The sequence below is a fragment of the Cnephaeus nilssonii genome (assembly GCF_951640355.1).
Source record: "Cnephaeus nilssonii genome assembly, chromosome: 6".
Classification (NCBI taxonomy): domain Eukaryota; kingdom Metazoa; phylum Chordata; class Mammalia; order Chiroptera; family Vespertilionidae; genus Cnephaeus; species Cnephaeus nilssonii.
The window spans coordinates 66,330,089-66,351,843 of NC_137077.1; the positions used below are offsets into that span (position 1 = coordinate 66,330,089).

Here is a 21,755-nt window from a genome sequence, read left to right on the forward strand (position 1 = left end):
AGCCTCTTAGTATTGATTGTTTTAGTTGCATAGTGGGGATCTAGTTTTAAGAATTAAAATCAGGCATAAAAACGTGTTAGCTGATTAGCTGATAACTTCTAAAATATGAGACAAAATTTTTTACATATATATCTATGTTACTTTATCTACCAGATTTCTTTTTCTAAGCTTTCTGCAAATTACCGTGGCTTGTTTTAGATTAGTTATATTTTACTCTAAATATATCCAGATGGTTTTGTTATTCTGTAATTTGTTGAGTTTTGGCTGAAGACTTTCTTAGATTTCCACCCCTCGCTTTCTCGTAGTGATTGATTTCCAAGTTAATGCTATGTTTTGAATTGTTGTTGGGGTTTTATTTTAGTTAATTAGAAAAGAACCAACAGTGATTCTTTTAGCTGTAGATAGCAGCTCTTAGAAACAGAGGCACAATTATTTAATTTGATTTGTACTCATTTCAGTAAGATAATAGCTAGAACATTGTAGATCATCACTAACAAAATATAAATATATTCATTAAGTAAATTATTTAAATCAATTAAAGAAGTATAACAGTTACATTTTAGTAAACATTTGAATCTTCTGCTTAATCCAATAACGGTGACTACCTGCTCCATGTCAGGCTGGAGAAATGTTCAGTGTCGGCCTTTAGGAGATATATCATCTCAAAGGGGAAAGGGAGCATGTTTCCTTACGATTAATATGTAACAGACTTCTTTCCCTTTTGTACCTTCTGTTTTTCAGAGATCTATCTTACAACCTGTTGGAGGATTTACCCAGTTTTTCAGTCTGCCAAAAGCTTCAGAAAATGTATGTCTATAAAGTCTCTAAGTCACCTAGCCAAAAATAAGAACCCAAACTCACGTATCCAGGAGTCATTGATTTGCTTGGTTCACTGGGGAGACATTTCATGTGTGTTCCCGTCTTACACATACAACATGACTGTATGGGATAGCTATAAAGTTGGAAAATACAAATAATACTATTTTACCATGCATTGTATGATAAGCAAACCATTTATTATTTTCTTTCCCCGCCCCCCTGAACTTGGTATAACAATAAAGACAGTTTGTTTGAGCTTTGGCATTTTGCTAAACTTACATATCCAATAAGTGATGTGTGTTTTTTTAATATGGGGGACTTGAGTTTGTTGGTATGATTGTTTCACAATAGTCATCTTTAGGGGAGGTGCCATATTTGTCATATTTGAAGTGCCATTGGTGCTACTACACATGAAATATTTTAGAAGTCCTTTCTTAAAATTGCTACCTCCATAAAACATCAGCCTATTGCTTTATACTCATACTTTGGTTTTGATCAAAATAATATTAACCATCTTAATTTTTCTCTGAACGCCTTTGGAAAATTAAGGGAGAAAGAAATAATCTATCTTTGAAAGGCAGTTTTGAAACTCCTGAAGACCCTAAAATACAAGAAAGTCTCAGAAGGCAGAGCCAGGAGAGGCATTTTCAAAGTATTTAAATGAAGATGGCATTTGGGATATAGTTTTATGTTCACCCAAAAGAACTAGCTGCTTTGAAAGAGAGACAAACAATACTTGTTTAAGTGTATAAATTACAATGTTCTTTTTTAAACAACAACAACAACAAAATTTAAGGTCACTTGATAGTCAATTTCATGTCTTTCTTTGATTGAGGGCAGGTATTCCCCCTGTAAAAGTTCTCAGAAGACTAGGCTTTGAAACCAGTGACTTTGAAATCAATCTTTGGACCTCTGTCATTTCAGAGACCTGCGACATAACGAAATCTATGAAATTAAGGTTGACACTTTCCAGCAGTTGCTTAGCCTCCGATCTCTGTGAGTATTGCCTCCCAGCACCTTCCCCATCATAGAGCACTTTTTTTCTTTCTTGGGTCTTGCTTTAATAATGTATTTTCCCTGTATATGCATATTGTGGGCATATATTTGCTATGAAAAGGCAAATATTTTGCTAGTGATCATTTCCAGAAATAAATTCAAAAGTTATAAATTTGCAATATGCTCTCTGCCAGTCAGCAGATCTGAAACTTTGGTAAAGAGGAAGGAGGCCACTCTGTGAATAACTGACAAAATGTGTTTCTGCTTATGGCCTGGACTTGTCAGGGATTGTTTTGTATACAAAGATGAAATGACCACACAATTCTTCCTGCCCATTTTTTCTTTGGTGGTTAAACAGTTTTCCTTTCTTTTTTTTTTTAATTATATTTTTATTTTTCAATTACAGTTGATATACATTATTATATTAGTTTCAAGTGTACACCCCAGTGATTAGACATTATACAACTTACTAAGTGATTATCCTGATAAATGTCATACCCATCTGACACCATACATAGTTATTACAATATTATTGACTATATTCCCTGTGCTGTACTTTACTCCCATGACTATTCTGTAACAACCAATTTGTACTTAATTCCTTCACCTTTTTCAACCACTATCTCAACTGCCAAAATGTTCTTGTATCTATGAGTCTTTTTCTGTTCTGTTTGTTCATTTCTTTTGTTTTTTAGATTCAATTGTTAATAGATATGTATTTATTGCCATTTTATTGTTCATATTCTTTATTGTTTTTTTCTTCTTCTTAAAAAAGACCCTTTAACATTTCATGTAATACTGGTTTGGTGGTAATTAACTCCTTTAGCTTTTTCCTGTCTGGGAAGCTCTTTATCTGTCCTTCAATTCTAAATGATAGCTTTACTAGGTAGAGTAATCTTGGTTGTAGGTCCTTGCTTTTTTCATCACATTGAATATTTCTTGGCACTCACTTCTGGCCTACAAAGTTTCTGTTGAGAAACCAGCTGACAGTCATATGGGTGCTCCCTTGTAGGTAACTGTTTTTCTCTTGCTGCTTTTAAGATTCTCTTTGTTTTTAACCTTTGGCATTTGAATTATGATGTGTCTTGGTGTGAGCCTCTTTTTTTTATCTAAATAAATTCTTCTCTTTCTTTTTTTTAAAATTCTTTATTGTTTAAAGTATTACATATAGTATTTACATATGTCTTCTTTTTCCCCCATTGAGCTCTCCCCAACCACCCCAACCCCCAGCACATGCCCTCACCCCCCTAGTGTCTGTGTCCATTGGTTATGCTTATATGCATGCATACAAGTCCTTTGGTTGCTCTCTTACCCACCTCCCGCCCCTGCCTTCCCTCTGAAGTTTGACGGTCTGTTTGATGCTTCTCTGTCTCTGGATCTATTTATGTTCATCAGTTTATGTTGTTCATTATATTCCGGTGTGGGTCTCTTTGGGTTCATTTTATTTGGGACTCTACACTTCCTGGACTTGTATGTCTATTTCATTCACCAAGTTGGGGAAGTTTTCTGCCATCATTTTTTCAAATAGGTATTCAAGTTCATTCTCTCTCTATTCTCCTTCCAGCACCCTCATGATACAAATGTTGTTTTGCTTGAAGTTGTCCCAGAGGTTCCTATACTATCTTCACTTTTTTTTATTCTTTTTTCTTTTTACTGTTCTGATTGGGTATTTTTTGCTACTTTGTATTTCAAATCACTGATTTGATTCAGTTTCATCTACACTACTGTTGATTGCCTGTGAGTTATTTTTCATTTTAGTTAGTATATCCTTCATTTCTCACTGGTTCTTTTTTATAGTTTCTATGTCTTTTTCATGCTGTTGAATTCTCACTAAATTCCTTGACGTTCTCACTAAGTTTCTTGAGCATCCTTATAACCGTTGTTTTGAACTCTGTATGTGGTAGTTTGCTTGTCTCCATCTCATTTAGTTCTTTTCTTTTTTGAGATTGCTCTTTCATTTGGGACCTGTTTCTTTGTCTCCACATTTTGTCTGCTTTCCTGTGTCTGTTTCTGTTCATTATGTAGAGCTGATACATCTCCTGGAATTGGTAGAATGGCTTTGTGTAGTAGGTGTCCTATAGCGCCCAGTGGCACAGCCTCCCCCATCACCTGGGCTGGCCACTCGAGGTGCAAACCTGTGTAGGCTGTGTGTATTGATCTGTTGTAGTTGAGCCTTGATTGCTGTTGGAGTCACTGGGAGGGATTGAACCCAGGCTGATCAACTTCAAGGATCAGCAGTGACTACAGTGGATAAGCTGCTATACAGGAGTCTACCCTACAGAGCAGGATAGAAGCAGAAAAGTAACATGATTCCATTTCTATTCAAGAAAGAATCTCTTTGGAGAATGAGATGAATGGGTAGAGACTGACGGTAGAAAGACTGTTTAGGAAGATGATATGATAATCCAGGTGAATGATTCCATGGGCCTGTGGTAGAAGAGTAGATGAAATGGAACTGGCAGAGTTTGGTGAGTGACTGGAGGTCTAAGAGGCAGGAGGAATTCAGGGGACTCAGACATGCAGCCTTCAGAGTATGTGTCACATTCTATTGGCATCTTTGGAGGCATTTGGGTAGTGGAGTGCTAAGCCGCATTGTATACAAATAGAGGAGAGTATATTAAGTTGGTGCTTATATAGTATAAAGAAAAATCTCAAAACAGATATATAAAGGAGAAATTGGTGAGGGTTATTGTCTAAGCCATAAAATTGGAATGATTAACTTTTTCCCAATTTTTACACTTTCATATACTCTCTGGTCAGATAATTATGTGACCCAGTCTAACTCAACTTTAATAAAATAAACCCTTTAATAAATTAAATCGGCTTTTGTTGGGGGTTGGAGAAATACCTCTATTTTAATATATCTTTCCCCAGGGACCTTCAGAAGTGGGCCCAATTTTCAGTTTCTTATCTTCCCTCTTAGGTTTTCCAGGAGCCTTGGCATGGTTAGAATTCTAGCCTTGACTTGTGTCTTGTTAACTATGTGACATTTTGAGCTCCAGAGTCTTTATCGGTAACTTGAGTGGAATGTAGAAATGAATGTGAAAGCTTAGTGAAAGCTGAAAATCACATGTGAACTATGCATTATTAGTATTTGGGGGGATGTCATCAGATTGGAAGCCATGGAAATAATGATAAGATCAGAAAGCTCCGGATATGGAAAGGTAATGATGATATTCTATTAAAAGCTGATTGAGACCCTAAAAACCTAAACTGTGATTTAGTTAGTTAGTTTGATATTTATTCATCTATTTACTTATTTAACAAATAATTACCGAATATCTTAAATGGGCATGGAGCTCTGCTGGATGCTGGGGATTAGAGAGCAAATATGCACACAATCTTTGTCCTTGTACAGTTTAGTGAGTGAGATAAAAAAATAATAAAAGAATCAAACTAATAAATGTAAATTCATAACTATGATAGACACTTTGAAGGAAAGGACTATGTTATTATAAGAGTACATAAGAAGGGATTGGAGTGTTTGACCTGTTGAGCAAGGTCAGGGTCAAGGAAGTGGTGGTTGCTTTTGGACTTGAAGTATAGGAGTTAGCAAGATACATAGAAGAGGAAGTAAGAGTATTTCAGGCCCAAGGATGACCATCTGCAAAAGTCCTAAGGCAGAGGAAGAATATCTGGAAGTCAGGGCGCAAAGAGAAAGTGGGACATCAGATGGGGTTGAGAGACATGTAGGGTCCCAACAATGTGGCCATGGTAAAAATTCTGGCCTTCATCCCAAGGACAGTGGGGAAGCCATTGAAAGGCAATGATATAATAATGAGGATACTATATCCCAGCGATCAGGTACTATTTGGACAGAGTTGGCCTTCATCGTGCTTCAGATCAGCAAGTTGAATCCTCTATTTTCTATCATTATGTTTACAGAAAAGACTAACTTAATGTAAACTTTTCAATACAAAGAAGAATTTGTAAGTTTATGCCTAGAAGTGCATTATCAAAATGGCACTGTATGTCATTCCAGGTAGCATTTTTTAAAACCATCAGACTGTGTCTGTTTACTCAGTGAACAATGGTGGCTATTTTGCAGAAGTCACTAGGATAAAAATGAGCCAAGTTTGGCTTTGAGTTACACCCACTAAATATTCATTTTAAAAAAGTATTGGTTTATCCAAACAATGAAATTCCTACCTCAATTGAGAAGATAAATTTCAGTAAAACCCTAAAAGAACAAAAGAGAAAGCCTTATAGGTATCTAGAGAATATATTTTGTGCAGTAGGGCCAGGAAAAGCAAAGGCCTGAGGTGGGAGTAGGCACAAGTGTTCAAGGAGCAGCAAAAAGGCCAGTGTGGCCGGAGCAGAGTAAGGGAGCAGAAAACTGGCAGGAAATGTAGGAAGAAAGATAAGTGGGGAAGATGTTATCAAGCCTCCTAGGATATGGTGAGGAATTTGACATTGACTCTGAGATAAGAGAACAACAGAGGGTTTTGGACGGAGAAATAATATCATCTGACTTTTATTTTAATAGGCTCCCTCTGACAGCTGTGTTGAAAATAGACTGAAGAGAGACAAGGCTAAAAGCAGGGAGATAGTTAGGAGGCCATTGCAATAGTCTGGGCAGGGAATGAGCAGGACTTGGGCCATGGTAGAAGCAGTGAAGAAGGTGAGAAATGGCCTCAGGCTTTGCTGACGAATTGAATGAATCAAGGATGCCTTCATGGTTTTTGTTCTGAAAACTAGAAGCATATAATGAGTATTTCTGAAAGAGGGAAGACTGTTGGAGAGAAATCTCAATTTTGAACATGTTGAGTTTGAAATGTCTGCCAGTCTCCACTGTGGAAAACTTTTTTTAAACTAAATATTGCCTGTCTCTCTTAACAAAAAACAACTGATTGCTATACTGTTAACAAAGACTCTGCTTCTTTCCTTGGTCTTAGCAAAGATTCTGACCATGCAGTCAGATTAAGTCATCTTCCTACTTAAAACTATCCGATGGCTTTCCACTGAATTTAGAATAAATCTAAATTCCTTGCCACAATCTCCAAGACCCTTCCATGCGTCCTACCTGCGCAACTTACCTGGTAACACCCTCCTCTTCGTTCATTTTACTACTACTAGAAGCCCAGCACACAATTGAAATCGTGCGAGGAGGCACCACGCCTCCCACCGTGCGAGGAGGCACACCTTGGGAGTCAGGTCGGACCAGTGCTGCGGGAAGCCAGGACCCACGCCTGACTTCTGCCCCAGCCCCCCCCGCCCCCCCCCCCGGGCTCCCTGCCTGTGTCTGCTCCTGGCCACCGGAGCCCTGCGCCAGCTTGGGCAGGCCCCCCTGTCTCTGTCTCCATCTCCTCTCCAGGCCTCACCTGCATGCGCAACCTCTCCTGTACGGTCATGACCCATTATGGCGTCCCAGACTAATTTGCATATTACCTCTTTATATACACTGAGTGGCCAGATTATTATGATCTCCAAACACATAATAATCTGGCCACTCAGTGTATATCCTATATAATAAAAGGCTAATATGCAAATTGTCCCCTCAAGCAGGAGTTTGACCAGCAGGCAGGCCGGCCAACCGCCCATGTTCCCTCCCTCTGGCCAGGCTGGCCAGACCCCACCCATGCACGAATTCATGCACCAGGCCTCTAGTATATATATATATATATATATATATATATATATATATATATATATATATATATTCTAGTATATATATATATATATATATATATATATATATATATATATATTCTAGTATATATACTGTGTGGCTAGATTATTATGCGTTCAGAGATGATAATAATCTGGCCACTCAGTGTATATAGATAGGGGCCTTATTTCTGTGTCTTGAACATGCCAAGATCATTTTGGCCTTAGATACTTGCTGTTTGCTGTTGCCTCTTTCTGGAGTACTCTTCCCACTTTTTTTCTTCTGTACCAGAGACTGGGTGTGATCATTCAGATTGCAGCCGGGATTTATCCCCTCAGAAAGTTCTTTTGTGCCCTAGCCTGTTTGGCTCAAGGAATAGAGAGTCAGCCTATGGACTAAAGGGTCTCAGGTTCAATTCCAGTCAAGGGCACATGTCTGGGTTGCAGGTTTGGTCCCCAGTAGGGGGCATGCAGGAGGCAGCCAATCAATGATTCTCTCATCATTGATGTTTCTATCTCTCTCTCTCACTCCCTTCCTCTCTGAAATCAATAAAATATATACTTTAAAAAAAAGAAAGTTCTTTTGTAATTGTTATCATTATCTTCATAGTCCTTGCATCATCTGAAATCATTCATTCATTTATTTACACATTCACTTATTGTCTCCCTGCTCCCTCCCCAACAAGGTATCTTATCTGACTAGTTTGCCACTGTATTCTCAGCATTTAATACAGTGTCTGGCACACTTTAGGCCAGCGGTTCTCAACCTTCCTAATGCTGCAACCCTTTAATACAGTTCCTCATGTTGTGGTGACCCCCAACCACAAAATTATTTTTGTTGCTACTTCATAACTGTAATTTTGCTACTGTTATGAATCGTAATGTAAATATCTGTGTTTTCCGATGGTCTTAGACGACCCTGCTAGCGGTTCTCAACCTGTCGCGACCCACAGGTTGAGAACTGCTGCTGTAGAACCTAAGACCATCGGAAAACACAGATATTTACATCCCGGTTCATTAACAGTAGCAAAATTACAGTTATGAAGTAGCAACGAAAATAATTTTATGGTTGGGGGTCACCACAACATGAGGAACTGTATTAAAGGGTCGCGGCATTAGGAAGGTTGAGAACCACTGCAGTATAGTGTATGTAGTAAATCTGTTCCTGAAAGATTGACTTTACATTCGTTCATATAAATTGAGTGTTTTAAGCAAAAAAGAAAAGTGTTTCTTCAGAGAAATGCTGTCATTTTCTTAAATGTAAAAGAGACCACCACCCCATTTATCGTCATATCCAACTGCTCATTAATTTGGGTGGGCAAAAGCTGCATAAATTCTGTCTACTAAATAGCAGGAAAAAGAGGGCTATCAAAAGGCAAATCAGAGTTCATTTTGGAATTTTTTTTTCTTTTCTGCTTTTTCAGGAAATCTACTAATATTTCAACCTGCCATTATGCATTTTCAGTGTGTCCGTTTTCTGTAGGTGCAAACATTGGACGAGTAATCAATAGGAATGTCACTTCCCTAGAAAATCTCGGAGCCAAAGTGCTTACCTTTGATTAGCACAGGCGAGGGTGACAGTTGGCATCTTGCAGTCTCATAGGTGACGTTTTTCTCTCAAAAGGGTTCAACCAGATCACAAAGAATCATTCCACTGAGTTCTTTGGATTTCAGGGAGAAAGTGAGTCTCGTGTCAGAAAACCTCAGTGGAACATTTTGTTGGAAGAGATGCGCTGGCTCCTGCTGCGTTAGGCACGTCTGCACAGAGACCGAGCGCCAGGGCGGTTCTGTCCATCTCTCCCTCTCTCTGATTAGAGGCTAACCTATGGATGATTCTGTTTGCAGAACCCTAAACAAATTCACCTCAAACAGATGTCATGATAATTTTTCTGTGAACACGAGACTTTGCAATCTCATTGATCATTTGTGTTTCTTTCAAATGAAAGAGCGAAAGAAAGAAAGAGAGAAAGAAAGGAAAAGCAAAAGAAAAGAAGAGGCCCAAAGATTTAGGCTGATTATCGCAGCCTAAAACAGGTTCTTTCTTCTCATCTTGTTTTGTCTTGTTGTTTTTTCTCTTCCTCTCTCTCTGTTTTTTTCCCCTCGCTCTCTTTTCCTTCGTCACTATGAGTTGATGTTTCTATTAGGAGCTCATTTGGTCAGTGACCAACAGGAACTCACTAGGTTGTTTCTATGACCTATTATTTAAAGCCAGACCTGCTTGGAGCAATTGCTGATTCTCTTGATAAAGTAGGTGGAGTTGAGGGTATTATAATTCAGATAGATGTGTCCATTTGGGAAGGGGTCACCAGCTACATTCAGGAAAGTTTCTGAAGATCCATAGTCATGTCACCAAGTCCCACGTTTGAACCCCTTTTTTATTGTCATTTTATCCCAAGCCAGCATGTTTTCTCCTCCCACCCCACCACTTGCAGGTAGATCCATATCTACCAATATTACATATTCGTGTAATATATAATTTTATATTATGGGTAGATATCCCATATATCCATTTTCTTCCAGGCATGTAATATTGGAATCTGGTTATCAGTAAATATTTTTATTATGATAACCCTCAAACATACATAAAAATAGTGAGGGCAGTATAAAAACACCCAGTCAAGGACTATGATAGTTCATGTATTATTGCATCTTCATGAGCCCTGGAATTGTGACGAGCACAAAACAGGTACTTTATACAAGTTTACTCATCAAGATGATTGCCTATGCAGCAACTGTATTTCCTCCTTCAGAAATAAGGAACAAATTTGTATAATATCTCTGTTTGGAACCCCTCTTTCCTCCTTACACCCCCCCTCTTTGTTTTGTTCAAAAGTGAACTTGTTGCACACCTGTGGCTATAGAAATAACAATCTTTTTTTTTTAAGAGAACTGTTTGAGCATTTTTTGTAGTTTTCTAAAAATGTTATATTAGTTGAGTAGAGAGGGACTTATAACAAGATTTTCCTCTACTAAGAATGTGTCTTTTTAAAAAATCTTTATTGTTGAAAGTATTACACATGTTCCCCTTTTCCCCCCATTGACCCCTTCTAATCCACTCCCGCCCCAGCCCCAGGCCTTATGCCTGTGTCCATGGGTTATGCATATATGCTTTAGTTTCTCTAAACATTGTGCCCTCAGCCTAAACAATTGACTTCTTTGGGCCTCTTCTTTTCTTTTGCTTTTCCTTTCTTTCTCTCTTTCTTTCTTTCGCTCTTTCATTTGAAAGAAACACAAATGATCAATGAGATTGCAAAGTCTCGTGTTCACAGAAAAATTATCATGACATCTGTTTGAGGTGAATTTGTTTAGGGTTCTGCAAACAGAATCATCCATAGGTTAGCCTTTAGGAACAGAAAAGAAATTGACATCCCCCAGTTCATTATTTCCTGTGCTGCATTTGGAAGAATATCAGGAAAGGCTAGTAGCTGAGACCTCCAAAAAGCCCCCAGGGAGTCTGTTAACAGTGACGGGCTGTCTGCTTGACTTCCCCTGGGGAGGAGTGCCTTCTTAGCAGCACTGCAAAGTCAACATGAAGTCCTGCGAGGTTTAAAGACCAAAATGAGAAGTTATGGGGTCATTCATCACGTTGCTAGAGGACAATCATGGTTCACTAGAAACGCCAGTATTTTAATACTATTGCATGTGGCAAATAGGAGCCATCAGGGGAATTATATGTTAGCTAAAATAGAGGCTCAGATAATAGATGTGATAAGCATCTTCCATGCAGAACTTAAGAGGGTGTTTGTGATACCTTAAAATCTCTACCTGATTAACACTCTTTTTGAGTAGGCAGTAGTGAGGAATCAGAATATGCAAGGTGGACAATGTGGCAATAAATTTTTCTTTTTGTAAAGTAATATGTAGATCATAATCATTAAGATTTGAAGAGGGGGCTCTCATTTGTTATTCTATTTTATAACAAATTATTTATATATCTATCTGGATTGCTACTAGATTGTAAATTCTTAAGGGCAAGGCTGTGTGCATTGTTCACTAAAGTATAGTGCTGAACAATTAAATTCAAGGAATTGTTTTTAAAACACTCCTGACACCACCACAATAGAGGGGCCTCAATTTCCTAGAGCTATAAAAAAAGCTATTTATAAACATTCATGACTCATGAGACTAATCACTTTTTATCTGCAAGGCAGGAACAATTCAATTGAGTATTCCCATAGCTAGGGAACCACAAAGACAAACATTTATTTCAAGTTTGAAAATCCTAAACTAATTTCAAACAACCAATTCTCTTCTTTTTATGCCTTAGAATAGTAATCCGCAGAGGTTTAGGCAGATTTTTTTGGTTGGACTTCTAGAAGGCATTCTGATGTGGTGTTTGCAACCAACTTCATCTGGGATGTCACAGCATCATTTATCAGCCCCCCAAGCTCACAAGCTCTGAAAAACTTAGATTGCGTAAAGCTGTTTAGATCACACCACACTCCTCCCTGAAAACTTTAGGTGGACCACAGAAGAAGTTGCTGAGCATATCATTATGAGAATAGGCAATAGATGAGCAGGTTAGACATGAACATAGATGCTGCCTCATCAGTATCAAATTGAGATGCTCTTCTAAACAAATGGTGTATCCTATGTCCTTTTCTACAGTCCCTGCAGGATTTCAATGCCATTTTTATTTTATTTTATTTTTTTCAATGCCATTCTAAAATGTAGAGTACTCTGAGACAATTTCTAGAATCAGTACCTGGGTGCAAAGATGTGCCCATTTGTAGACCTTGTAATGATCTCCCTCCATACACCCTATGCCTGTCTATTTGCATTGTGTTCAAATAAGTGACTGGGGGGGAAAAATGAGTATTTCCATTTGTTTGGATTCATCCTTTATTTGTTCGCTTGAAGAGAAAGATATGTTTTCTTAGCATGTATAGTGTAACACACTTTGCACTCAGTGGTTCTCAATAAATATATGATGTTGACTGAGTAGGTGATGGTGGTGATACTCTGAGTTGCTTTCTTTCAAGGCAAGAACTTGGGCTCTTTGCCAATCAAACAGAACGCATAGGTATTCTGTCAAAAGCCAGAGAAAACCCTACAGTCATCAAAAATCCACTTATTTTGAAATACCAAACATTTTCTTGATAGTACCTTAGTCCCTATTTAGGATACCTTGCCCAGAGTAATTTAGTGGTTCAATTGTTTTCTATTATGTCATAATGTTCAATGCTATATTGTCAAGGTGATGAATCAGAGGGACAGGAATACATAAATCAGTCCCCAGGGATTTTGCATTCCATCTTTCAAGCCAGCATGAAGTGATAGGCATCTCTTAAGACAACTAGTTCGAAGGCTGAGAATGCTCTATGCGTTGATGTCAACGAGGTGTTAAAATCCTCTATTATGACTGTATTACTGTCGATCTCTCCCATGATGTTCATCAAGTTTTGCTTTATATATTTAGATACATCTATGTTGGGTGTGTAAATGTTTACAAGGGTTATATCCTTTTATTGGATTGATCCCTTTATCACTTAAAAATCTCTGTCTTTGTCTCTTATAGTGTTTGTTTTAAAGTTTATTGTGTCTTATATAAGTATTACTATCCCAGCTTTTCTTTTCATTTCCAATGCATGAAATTTCCATCTCTTTACCTTCAATCTGTGTCTTTTTTCTGAGATTGGTCTTTTGCAGACAGCATATAAATAGGTCTTGTTTTCTCATCTGTTCAGTTACTCTGTGTCTTTTTATTGGAACATTTAGTCCTTCACATTTAAAGTGATTATTGATAGATACATTCTTATCATTTTATTCTTTATAATTATGTTTTTCTTTTTTTCTTTCTGTTACAGCATTCTCTAACATTTCATATAATACTGGTTTGATGGTAATGAAGTCCTTTAGCTTTTTATTTTCTGGGAAGCTCTTTATTTCTCCTTCAATCTATACTAATAAAAGCATAATATGCTAATTATACCGGACAGCCAAACGACCTTTCGGACATCATTCCGGATGTCCTTCCAGACAAAGCCACAGTGGTGGGGGCAAGGCAGAGGTGGTTAGGGGCAATCAAGTAGGCAGGGGAGTGGTTAGGGGGTGATCAGGCCAAAAGGGGAGCGGTTAGGGGGAGATTAGGCCTGCAGAGGAGTGGTTAGGGGGTGACCAGGCCAGAAGGGGAGTGGTTAGGGGGCAATCAGGCCAGCAGGGGAGCAGTTAGGGGGAGATCAGGCCAGTAGGCAGAGGTGGTGAGGGGTGATCAGGCAGGCAGGCAGAAGGGTTAGGGGCGATCAGGCAGGCAGGTGAGTGATTAGGAGCCAGTGGTCCTAGACTGAGAGAGGGATATCTGACTGCCTGCGAGAGCAGGCCTAAACCAGCAGTCAGACACCCCCCGAGGGGTCCCGGATTGGAGAGGGTGCAGGCCGGGCTGAGGGACCCCCCCACCTCTGTGCACAAATTTCATGCACCAGGCCTCTAGTCTATATATATAAAAGATTAAGAGACTGGCTGACCAGCCAGTAGGTATGACATGCACTTACCACCAGGGGGCAGATGCTCAATACAGGAGCTGCCAAGTGCCAGCAACTTTGCAGAGTGCCCTCTTGCACTCTGGGACCCCTCGGGGGATGTTGGACTGCTGGTTTCAGCCCAATCCCTGCAGGCCAGGCTGAGGGACCCCACCTACCAGAGGGACCCCGCTCACTCTGCAGACGCCCTTCAAGCCCCTGCATCACCCCAGGTGCAGCTGGCCAGGGAAGGACAGCGGGAGGTTGGCTCCAGGACATTTCTGGCCTGTCTCACCCCAGTCCCACTCCGCCAGCCACCTTCTAATTAATTTCCTTTCAATGTGCACGAATCCGTGCACTGGGCCTCTAGTTTTAAATAATAGCCTTCTGGGAAGTTCTCAGTCATTATTTCTTCAAATAAGTTCTCAATCCCTTGCTCTCTCTTTTCTCATTTTGGTTCCCCTATGATGCAGATGTTGTTACACTTGATATTGTTCCAGTGATCCATTAAAATATCCCCATTTTTTAAAATTTCTTTTCCTTTTTGCTGCTCTGATTGTTTTCTGCTACCTTGTCTTCCAAATCACTGATTTGATCCTCTGATTAATCTAACCTACTATTAATCCTTTCTATTGTATTCTTCATTTCAGATTTTTTTTTTTAAATATGGAACACTTCACGAATTTGCGTGTCATCCTTGCGCAGGGGCCATGCTAATCTTCTCTGTATCGTTCCAATTTTAGTATATGTGCTGCCGAAGCGAGCACTCATTTCAGATATTTTATTCTTCATTTCTGGCTGCTTCTGTTTTATGGTTTCTTTGTCCCTTTTAATGCTTACTGTCTCTTCATTTAAGTTCTCACTGTATTCATTCATTCTTCCACGAAGTTCCCTGAGCATCCTTATAACCATTGTTTTGAACTATATATCTGGTGGATTGCTTTCCTCCATTTCATTTCATCCTTTTTCTGGGGATTTCTCCTGTTCTTTCACATGAGGCATGTTTCTTTGTCTTCCCACGTTGGCTGCCTCTCTGTATTTGTTTCTGTGTACAGGCAGTCCTGGGGTTACATCGTTATGTTGCCATCTCCCATTTATTTATTTTTTAAAAATGTTCCGTCATTTTGACATATGTACATATGTGCTTTATGTTTTTTATTATTTATTTACCACAAGTAAACGTCAGGAATTGTTACCTTTCTTTTAATTTTTTTTTTTTTTACTGTTTCACTTCATTATTGCTGTGTATGTGCTCCATATGAGTGACGTAGGTGATGTAGGTGGGTTCCAACTTACGGCAAAAATCTCGTTATGCCATGCAGTAGGAATGGATCTCCAACGTAACCCAAGGACCTACTGTATTAGGTAGATCTTCTGTGTCTCCCAGTCTTGATATGGTGGCCTTATGTAGTAGGGGTCTTGTGGGGCTCAGTGGCGCAATCTCCCTGAACTAGGTGCTCCAGGAATGTCCCTTGTATGGATTATGTGAGCCCTCTTATTGTACTTAAGTCTTCGTTGCTCTTGCCCCATTCAAGGGTGGGGTCAACCCCCAGGCTGGCTGACTGTGAGGATTGACCCTAACTACAGGGGCTGACCCCAGGAAGTAGAATTTGCTCCATCAGGGGCTTGTGCCTACCAAGATCTCGCTGTGGGTGTGCCACTGGTGGAACTCATTGGGTCGTGCTCTGATGTGGTCTGAAGCCCACCACTAGTTGTATTGGTTCTAGGGCCTCTTAGGAAGGATTCTGGTGTAGGTCAATGTCAGATGCTGCCTGTAAAGAGTCCTAAGCTACCTGTTTGGAGCTACAGAGTGACCCACAGTTAGTGGCTGTCTCTACTGGGCTTGGGTACAAATGGGAGAGGCCAAAGTACACACCAAGGCCAGTTTCTACCAGCACCAAGCCTGGGGCAGGTCATCAAAAGGCCCACGAAACCCTGAAATCTGCCTCCATCTGTTAGGCTCAGTCACTGAAAGGGCCTCTGGCGGTATGTGAATTGCATGAGGTGGGTTCTCAGTGAGTCACCAGGTAGGAGCGAGTGGTATTCACCAGGTTGATACAGATTCAAACTTGGCTCCAGTGCTGGGTCTGAGGCCACTCAGAAAATGTTTCAAAGTATACGAAGTCTAGCTGCCACCCACCAGGGTTTTGCAGAGCTTTATGGTAAGGTAGGGTCTCAGGGAGTCGTCAGGATGAGGCCAGCAGAGATCATCAGGTTCAAACAGACCAATACTTGGTCGTGTCGAGGGAGGTCTCTGCACAGAAATGGTGGTGCCAGCGCGCAAGAGAACAATGGCCCTTGTCTCTGCCACCCCTGAGCCTGCCCCGACTTCCTCGAGAGCCTTCTAAGAAAGGCTGCACCATGGGCCCAGGATGGCGGCACCCAGCTGACTCCTCCACAGTGCAGGCCCACAGTGAGCTGGAAGGATGAGGCCAGTGGATCTCCCATGGGAGGAAAATGATCCTCACTCTAGAGTCACACAACTTAGACTTTTCCTGTTTGTCTCTGACACCCTGAGTCCACCGAACCTCCTTAAGAGACCTCCAAGAAAGTCTGCACCATGAGCCCAGACTGGCAGCAGCCAGCAGACTCCTTCTCAGGGAGAGAGCTTGGAACTGCAAGGTCACAGGGAGTCGGGAAGGTGGGGCTAGTGCATTCCCTTAGGCTGATGCTGTATGGAGAGGAGTGCTCGACCCAGGAAAGATGGTGTCAGTATGTGGTGTGGGTGAGGACTCACTAAAGGGACCAGAGCAGCTGTACCTTTAGCCTTCTTCCTGAAGCTACAAACCCTCTCAGTCGCCTTCCCTCTGCCAGAGCCCAGGGTGAGTGGCTGCAAATGAGATTTTGTGCACTAGTCCTTTAAGAGGACCCCTGGTTTTCTAGCAGATTCCTATCTCTTCCTGATTTTCACAGCCACATATTATAATGGGCTCCTCTTTCCAGCTCTGGTGCTCCAGGCTGGGGAGACTGGCATGGGGTTGAGACCGTTGCTCTTAAGGGGGAAGCGCCCACAACTGAGATATCCCTCCAGACTCTCAGCCGCCACCAGTGGCAGCGGGGCCAGCCCTTTTCGTGTCTCCCTCCTCCCTACCAGGCTCAATGTGGATTCTTCTGTAAGTCCTTGGTTATAAGACGTCTGTTCAGCTAGCCTTCTGTTGGTTCTTCAGGTTGATTGCTCTATAAGTTAGTTGTAATTTCAGTTTGGTCCTGGGAGGAGGTGCCAGCTTGGATCTCTGATAACTTTCAATTTATTCAAATGTCTACACTTTTGTTACCTTTTTAGTTAGGCATTTAAAAAAAAATTCAAGTTCATTGCTCCTCTTTTTAAATGTGGACATTCTTATTCCTGTGAAATTATCTATATTTAATTATATATATATATATATATATATATATATATATATATATATATGGGAGGAGTGAGGGAATTTTATTTCTCCATAAATTATAGATTTTCTTTGTTATCAAAGGATTTTATTTCCAGCATATGCAGACCCTCTTTTATTCGTTCCCCAGTTAAGAATTTAAATGTCTGTCTCCTTTACTAGCAATTTTTTTTTAAAGAATCTCTGTTTCTCTTAAGGCCTGGAATACATGGGCAATGTAGACAAATGCTGGTTGAATTTCATTACATACCCAGGGGCATTTTTTAACTTAAAATGTACCTGCTTGTCAAAGGAAGTACCTTTGTGTCTTCCCATTCTCCTACCCCCACTAATCTTAGAAATGCCCTAATAAAATTTGCAACCATGTTAAAGTCAACTTTTTAGCAAGAAGACAGGGAAAACTGAAATATTCACTTGAATAATTTTTCTTGATTAATTTAAACAAGGTTGCTTTAAAGTTCTCTGTTTAATCATTTTATACTATTAATATCTTTATCTGAAGGGTGATTTTATAAGTTAATTATTCCTGTCCTGAATGAAAATTAATTTTTGTTAGAATAAATATACATGGTAAAACCTCACAAGGTCATTTTTTTTTTTAACGTAATCCTCTCACTTTTTCTTTTAAACAGGAATTTAGCTTGGAACAAAATTGCCATTATTCACCCCAGTGCATTTTCTACTTTGCCATCTCTAAGAAAGCTGTGAGTATTTTATTACTTGTCTATGGCTGGTCTTTTCATAATTAAGGGCCATCTAACCCCGCAGTGCACAGATTGCCCAGCCCTCAGTGTTCCCCACACTAGAGCTGTATCAGACCAGAGAGGAGCCCCCTACCGCTCCAAGGCCATGTGGGCCTTTATGTGCATAACTGAAGATCTGGGTGACAGCTGTTCTCATTACTGAGGTGAAATTTTCCATTTTTGCTGAGCGATCAGGTGGAATGGAATAGCTATCAATTCAGTTCTAAAGGGCTTTCGTTTTAGAGTTGGCCATCTTGACTAATAGAAAGCCTTTGTCTCTTTTTCTGCCTCCCTTTCCACCTCTTGCTCTTTCCTCCCTCCATCTCCCTTCTCTAATAGAGAAAGAAGGAATTGGTCAGACAGAAGTTAAGAGGAGAAGGAGGAAAATACATACCCAACAACATTTTCCCCCTCATCCCTAACTTAATCCAGTCAGCATCACTTTTCAAATTAGATGCAGCACCTGCCACTTCATTTGGTATATCCCCCCTTTAGCAAAACTAAGCTGAATATAGAAACTCCAATTTGGATGTGATTAAAACACTCCCCCCCCCCCCCCCCCCCTGTAATTCTGACTGTAAAAAGTAACCAAAATGGTTACAGGGAGTTGGGAAAATGGTTACTTTTACCATAACAAGTGAGAACCCAGCTTAGAAGTTTTTATGGGACAGTGTAATAATCTTTAGGTTGCTTTTTGATGTAAATGTTCTTTGCTAACACAGACTAAAAGCCCATTGTTGTTTGATGTTTTGCAGGGACCTATCGTCCAACCGCCTGTCGTCTTTTCCTGTAACTGGGTTACATGGTTTAACTCACTTAAAATTAACAGGAAATCATGCCTTACAGAGCTTGATATCATCTGAAAACTTTCCAGAACTCAAGTGAGTTTGTCATTAAAACTAATAAGATACATTTGTGGTCATGTGAAATAGCAGACGTGTTACAGTGGTTTTCAAAATTTATGAGGTCATGGGACACTTCTGAATTGCATTTCATGCCCTCCAGGCCCCTCCCCCTGGGGCATTGTCAGGACCAGCCCCGAGGTGGGAGAGTGGGTCTTCCTGACCACATTTCCTGTTTCTCAAAGGAGCCTCCCAGAATCACTGAGTTCATGGAAAGATTTGAAAAGCATTGATCCACTGGATATAAACTTGGACATATAATTAAATAACATTATAACATTATGTACTGCTGTTTACATTTTTAAATACCTCTAGCCTGTGTATATGTTCTAACAAAATTTATGAAGTTAATATTTGCTTGAGGAAGTAATGCTCTTTAAAACCTGTTATGCTTGTTATCAGTAAAGAAGTCCCTTGAGAGATTATTTATATACATAAAATACAATATATGCTAAAAAAGTACCCCCTAAACAAATGTTTATGTTATTTCTTCCTAGACTCTGTTTCCAATGTATTTTTAATTGTTAGAATCAGTACATATACAAACTTTTATGTTTTCATCACTTAATATATTCTCATACCATAAACACCTTTTTAAAAAAACATATATTTTTATTGATTTCAGAGAGGAAGGGAGAGGGAGGGAGAGATAAAAACATCAATGATGAGAGAAAATCATTGATTGGCTGCCTCCTGCACACCCCCTACTGGGGATTGAGCCCACAACCCGGAAATATACCCTGACCTCCTGGTTCATAGGTTGACGCTCAACCACTGAGCCACCATGGCCAGGCCCATAAGCACCTTTTAATGGTGCTACAATTTTCCTAGCAGTCATTTTTTAACCTTTTTATTATGGAAGTTTTTAAACACAAAAATAGAGGAAATAATATACCTGTCACTCAACCTCAGCAATTATTAACATTTCATAGCAATAATTTTAATAACTCCATTGTTATTATAAATAGCACTGTAATAAGACCTCTGTGCACATAGTTAATATTTTAGATTATTTATTAATGCTAAAACCCAAAATCAGAGTTATTGAGTGAAAGAAGACGAACACTATTTTACAATTCACTTCTTTAAGTGTATGTTTTTTCTTTGGTTTTATTCAGGGTTATAGAAATGCCTTATGCTTACCAGTGCTGTGCATTTGGAGTGTGTGAAAATGTCTATAAAATTTCTAATCAGTGGAATAAAGGTGACAACAGCAGTACAGATGATCTTCATAAGAAAGACGCTGGAATGTTTCAAATTCAAGGTAAGACCAGCTGTTCCGGTGATGAAATTGTGTCTAGAAGGGTCTCGAAAAGTCCTCAGACAGATCATCTGAACTCCAGACACTTCCCTATGTAACCAGCCCAGCAAGTTGGGAGTCCATCCCACTTTTAGAGACTCCCGGAGAAAGAGGAAGTTCCTTGGGCATTCATTCTAAAACTTCATCTTTTCTGTACGTGAATTTTTAATTCTTACGTGTATTACATCTTCCTTAGCATATATTGTATAAAAATGGGGTAATTATTAATATTCACGTTGACGTTTCCGTAAGCTTTTAAAGGGGCTTCGCCTTTGTGGCTATGTTTCTCAAACATGCTTCTGGGCTCTTTTCTCCAGAAGACAGACTCTGTTCCCGTTCTCACGGGGCGGACATAGGCATTTTAGACGCCTCCGTATTTCGGCAGGAAGGGCTTTAAGAACCCAACCTCTTATCTAACTACTTCCAAAACATTCTCCCCTCCTCCCCGCACACGGGTATCTGTCGGGAAGGTGAGATGAGATCATGTCTGTGAAGCACTTGGCTTTCCTTGAAGTAAGACCTTACCTAAAGAGACAACAATGCACCTCACACCACACCTGTGGTGATGAGGAAGCGCTCTGGGCAGCCCCCAGGTCCCCGCCCCTGCCAACCTTGCATGTTTGCGCAGAGTCTGAACAGACCGGCTTTTCTTCCCCTGGGCCTGAGTGATTTGTTGATTCCCACGCAAGTATGATTCAGTCTGTCTGCACATAACCCTCACATTTCCTCCCGCACACGGGTTTAAGGAGCTGAGATTTTTGCCCCTCCTCCTTTTTGTTTTAGGCCACAGTATGGGCCTTGCATTCGTTCTTGCTTTTTAGTTTTTGCTCTTAAGAAAATAAAGTAAAACAATTAGAGTGCCTACTATGTGCCAGGCCCTGTTCTAGGCCCTAGATGTACACAATGAGCAAGAGACACAAGGTTCTTCATGGAGTTTATTTTCAAGGAAGTGATTCTCAACCCTGGGCCAGGAATCACATGGAGGCTTTCTAAAAAGACTCATGCCGCCCTCGCCAGATCAATGAAATCCGCATCTTTGGGAAAGTGTGTTAGATCAGAAAATTCCTGTGTCATGGATTACCTAAACCAAGCACCATCAGAGAACCCAGCCCAGAACATTTGCACTATAGCTAATCTAAGTGTTAGAAAATTGGATAAAGTGGTTCTTCCACTGGAAAGGCCCAATTTTATTAAAGCTATTTGGTTAGAACAAATAATAGTTTTACATATAAGTAAAAATATATATATATCTAATTTAGGTCTGTGCAATTTGGGGACATCGTGAGCTCCAGGGGACAAGAACAAAAGGAGAGAGCTCACTAGTAGATGTTATAACCAGGAGTCCGAAGTTATTTCCCTTCCCCCAGTTTTGCTGGGATACTATATCACATAGTAGCTTGAGTAGGACACCCAAAGGCAACTTTATAGTTGACTCTGAAGAGAGCCAGAGCCCAGAAAAGAGCAGGATGTCTGACGGCCCGTCTCCTTTGTGACCCAGCATGTTCAAGGGCAATCCAGGAGCCTCCTCCCTGGAGTTTGGTCCC

The 21,755-nt window shown here is 40.1% G+C and overlaps 1 protein-coding gene across 1 annotated transcript in view; it reads left to right on the forward strand.

Annotated features, from left to right (window-relative positions):
* The window catches only part of LGR5 (leucine rich repeat containing G protein-coupled receptor 5), a 151,249-nt gene that overhangs the window by 125,455 nt on the left and 4,039 nt on the right, over positions 1-21,755 (forward strand). The window contains exons 12-16 of the mRNA XM_079775192.1: positions 742-807; positions 1,744-1,815; positions 17,899-17,970; positions 18,765-18,890; positions 20,030-20,175. Coding sequence (XP_079631318.1) covers positions 742-807; positions 1,744-1,815; positions 17,899-17,970; positions 18,765-18,890; positions 20,030-20,175 — 482 coding nt within the window. The remainder of the gene's footprint in view (positions 1-741; positions 808-1,743; positions 1,816-17,898; positions 17,971-18,764; positions 18,891-20,029; positions 20,176-21,755) is intronic.